This window comes from Toxorhynchites rutilus, chromosome 2, assembly GCF_029784135.1.
Source record: "Toxorhynchites rutilus septentrionalis strain SRP chromosome 2, ASM2978413v1, whole genome shotgun sequence".
In the NCBI taxonomy this organism is placed as follows: domain Eukaryota; kingdom Metazoa; phylum Arthropoda; class Insecta; order Diptera; family Culicidae; genus Toxorhynchites; species Toxorhynchites rutilus.
In genome coordinates this window covers 334,555,269-334,558,435 of record NC_073745.1, presented here as the reverse complement: position 1 = coordinate 334,558,435, position 3,167 = coordinate 334,555,269, and the positions used below count along the sequence as shown (strand labels likewise).

Sequence of the window (3,167 nt, the reverse complement as noted above, 5' to 3'; positions counted from 1 at the left end):
GACACACCCATGTTTTCGACATAGTTGAGTCACCAAATGTATTCTACAACATTTTCAACGTTTCGGCACAAGAAACTTCACACAATATCTTTGAGCAATAACATTATTTATATCAAAAATCCCTGAGCCAAAATAAAGATAATTTGTTCTCAATGTCGATGTAAGCTATCTAAATGGCCGATTGTGCTCAAAATTGACATTAACACTACTGATAGCAGTACCAACTTTAAAATAAATTGAAAAAATGTTCAGCGGGAAGTCTTAAAATTATTCCCAGTATATATATGACAGAATCTCTGTTTTCAACAAGCTTCGTAATCATATTCGTGAGATGCTGGATACAGATTACTGTCGAATAGGACCTGTCAAAATGAATCCTCAGCGCTGGCAAACAGCATTGCCACACGACAGATTTGTCTAGAAAGGTACAGATTTTCTCGATTTTTGGTTACAGATTCTGTACGGTACAGATTACAGATTTTTGTGTAAAAGTACAGATAGATACGGATTTTCTGGAGTGATAAATTAATAATAAGTAGGGTTGGTAAAACAAATGAGGCAGAGATTTGCCACAAGGCTGCAGCGATGTTAACCCTTTTTAACCCCTTCCCGTATTATTAGTAGTGATTAGTAGAGTAGTGAAATCACACTTCAAGTGATTTCACTACTCTACTGAGCGTTCTAGCGTCCTATGTTATGCATTTCAATATTTGGCTTAGCCAAAGACTTCCAAAGGCATCAGGCAATACTATATTAGAATTTTTTTAGAGCTGCTAAAAATGTATGATATAAATTTGGGAGTAATTTTTATGTGATCATACCGAGATTTTAGAGCGCACTGCTGACAAGCCATTTTTGAAAGAAGCCATTTTTTTAAGGCGTGTTCAGTAAATCGTCATTCGCTCATCGACAAAACAGTTTTAAGCATCTTACTCAGTACCACATCAATTTACTACGCTTACAGTTTCCTCCGGAAAAAGTTCGAAGAGGCCTCGATGACCTTTAGTCAGACCCCACGAATTTATACATAACTGTAGCACCGAACAGCTCATGTTTTTATCTTTGAAAAATCTTTTTTTTTCAATTATATGAGTGACGTCTTGTTTTTAAACAGGGAATAAATAGTTTATTCAAACTTCAAAAGCATTATATTTTGTGCCTCAGCATGAAGATCATGACATGTAATCATGTAAAATTCGACTTGTTGTTGAATCTTTCGTTCTGACAAAACTTTTAAGCGTTGACTTAGCTTCGATTTTCGATTATGCATCATTGAACTACACAGGCCAATCATACGACCGTGAATTACATTCATGCTGAATAAGCAGCGAGACGGAAAAAAGTCTGTTATTAAATTTGGATTTGAAAAAACGATCGACTCAATGGCCACCGCATACAAAAACAATGATATTAAAGAGGCAAATATGCTTTGTAATGTTTGGGAATTGATTTTTAGTCCGACAAATGTTACAGGCAAGCTAAGTGCGCTTATTTGGGGGTTGCAGCTAAATTTTGCATCATTCACAAATCGTCGATCGAAGTTATAAGTTCATAATATGAACGTACCGAGTGTTGAAAAGTCGTTGAAGCAGTATGAAGTGTACAAGTTTACACTTTCGGAACAGTACCGAAAAACTGCTCTCGATGAACTCCGGGAAAGTGATGAAACTCGGCGCCAGGCGTTGGAACAATTGCGCGAGTGGGTCGTGAAAAATCCAGCAATTTTAGGATGTCGAATGGATGCTTTGTTCCTTTTGCGATTTCTACGCGTGCGTAAATTCAACCATCTTCAAGCATGTGAAACCCTGGAACGGTATCTTGTGATGAATCAGCGTTATCCTAAATGGTTTAGGAAATTGGACACTGCAGAACCATGGGTGGACGAAATGATTGAGGATTGGCCTCTACTTCCGCTGGGTTATGATAAAGCTGGCAGGTTGGTATTATTAGCCAAGATGGGAAACGTTAATCTGGAGCGTTTTACAAACGCGGCACTAGTGCGGTTGTTTACGATGGCCATGGAAACTTATTATGACGAAGAAAAAGTCCAGATTACCGGAACTGTTCATATTTACGATGACACTGATATCACGATGGGTCACATAGCGCAGTGGCCAATAACGGATATTATCGCCTATATGAAATGCGTGAAACATTCTTTTCCTCAGAGAATAAGGGAAATCCATTTGCTTAATATGCCGAGATATGCTGCTGCTACTGTGGAATTGTGTTTAAACCTTCTGAGTGAGAAAATGAGAACACGCTTTTATGTGAGTAAATGATACCTTCTGCTTGATCATTTTTTTTTTCTATTAAAGTAATTGCATCAATAATGAGATGACTGTTGAAAATTATCTTGCTTGTTTCAGCAACATCGGTCGGTGAAGGATATGACGAAAATCGTAGATCAATCCATTCTCCCTAAAGAATATGGAGGTAACATTCCGATTGATGAGTTGCAGAAACAATTCAGACAACGGTTGACTAAGTATCGGGACACAATCTTAGCTCTGGATCAGATGGAGGTGGATGAGTCTAAGCTTTCCCCGTTTTCGAAGAACGACAACTGGTTGGAGAATGACTCTGGAGTTATTGGCAGTTTTAGGAAGTTGAACGTAGATTAGCACTGAGGTGAAATTAGAACCACGTTTAACCTGAGAATTATGTTCAAATAAACATTTATACATGTAAATAAAAAGGATAAGGGAAAAATAACAAATATAAGCTTTATCAATTTTCTCATTGCAATATTTATTGCTTATTGCTAATATACTTGCTGGCCCTTGCGGTGTGTACATATTTACTCGGCTATATTTACAGAGGTAAGATGTAGAGAAAAATTATAGGAGGTTGTGTCCAAGATACGACCGCATTGTTGGCGTAGAACTACACTGTTATTTGAGGGGCTTAGAATGGAAGGGGTGTAAGTGACTTGATCGATTTCTCTTCATCAACTTTTTCTTTAGTTAATAACTCAATTGCAAAAACGTTTCAATTTAAGTTTGTTATAGAATCTGATAGGTGAGGTTCTGACCTATCTTCCACATTGTCAAATACAGCTGGGAATGTATTTGAGGCTGAGCTATGACCAAAAGAGAGAGTCGATGTAGAGAAATCGATCAAATCACTTACACCCCTTCCATTCTAAGCCCCTCATTTTATCTCGC

The 3,167-nt window shown here is 37.5% G+C and overlaps 1 protein-coding gene across 1 annotated transcript; it reads left to right on the top strand.

Moving 5' to 3' along the window:
- Positions 1–1,556: 1,556 nt before the first annotated feature.
- LOC129767120 (clavesin-2-like) lies at positions 1,557–2,640 on the top strand. The gene is made up of 2 exons (XM_055767740.1): positions 1,557–2,270; positions 2,370–2,640. The coding sequence occupies exons 1-2, from the start codon at positions 1,557–1,559 to the stop codon at positions 2,622–2,624; spliced, it is 969 nt and encodes a 322-aa protein (XP_055623715.1). The 3' UTR covers positions 2,625–2,640.
- The last annotated feature ends 527 nt before the right edge of the window (positions 2,641–3,167 follow it).

Excerpts from the sequence above, each read along its gene's own strand:
- LOC129767120 (XM_055767740.1), top strand. The coding sequence starts at position 1,557 with ATGAACGTACCGAGTGTTGAAAAGTCGTTGAAGCAGTATGAAGTGTAC. Across the intron at positions 2,271-2,369 it reads AAATGAGAACACGCTTTTAT|CAACATCGGTCGGTGAAGGA; the intron begins GTGAGTAAATGA and ends TGCTTGTTTCAG.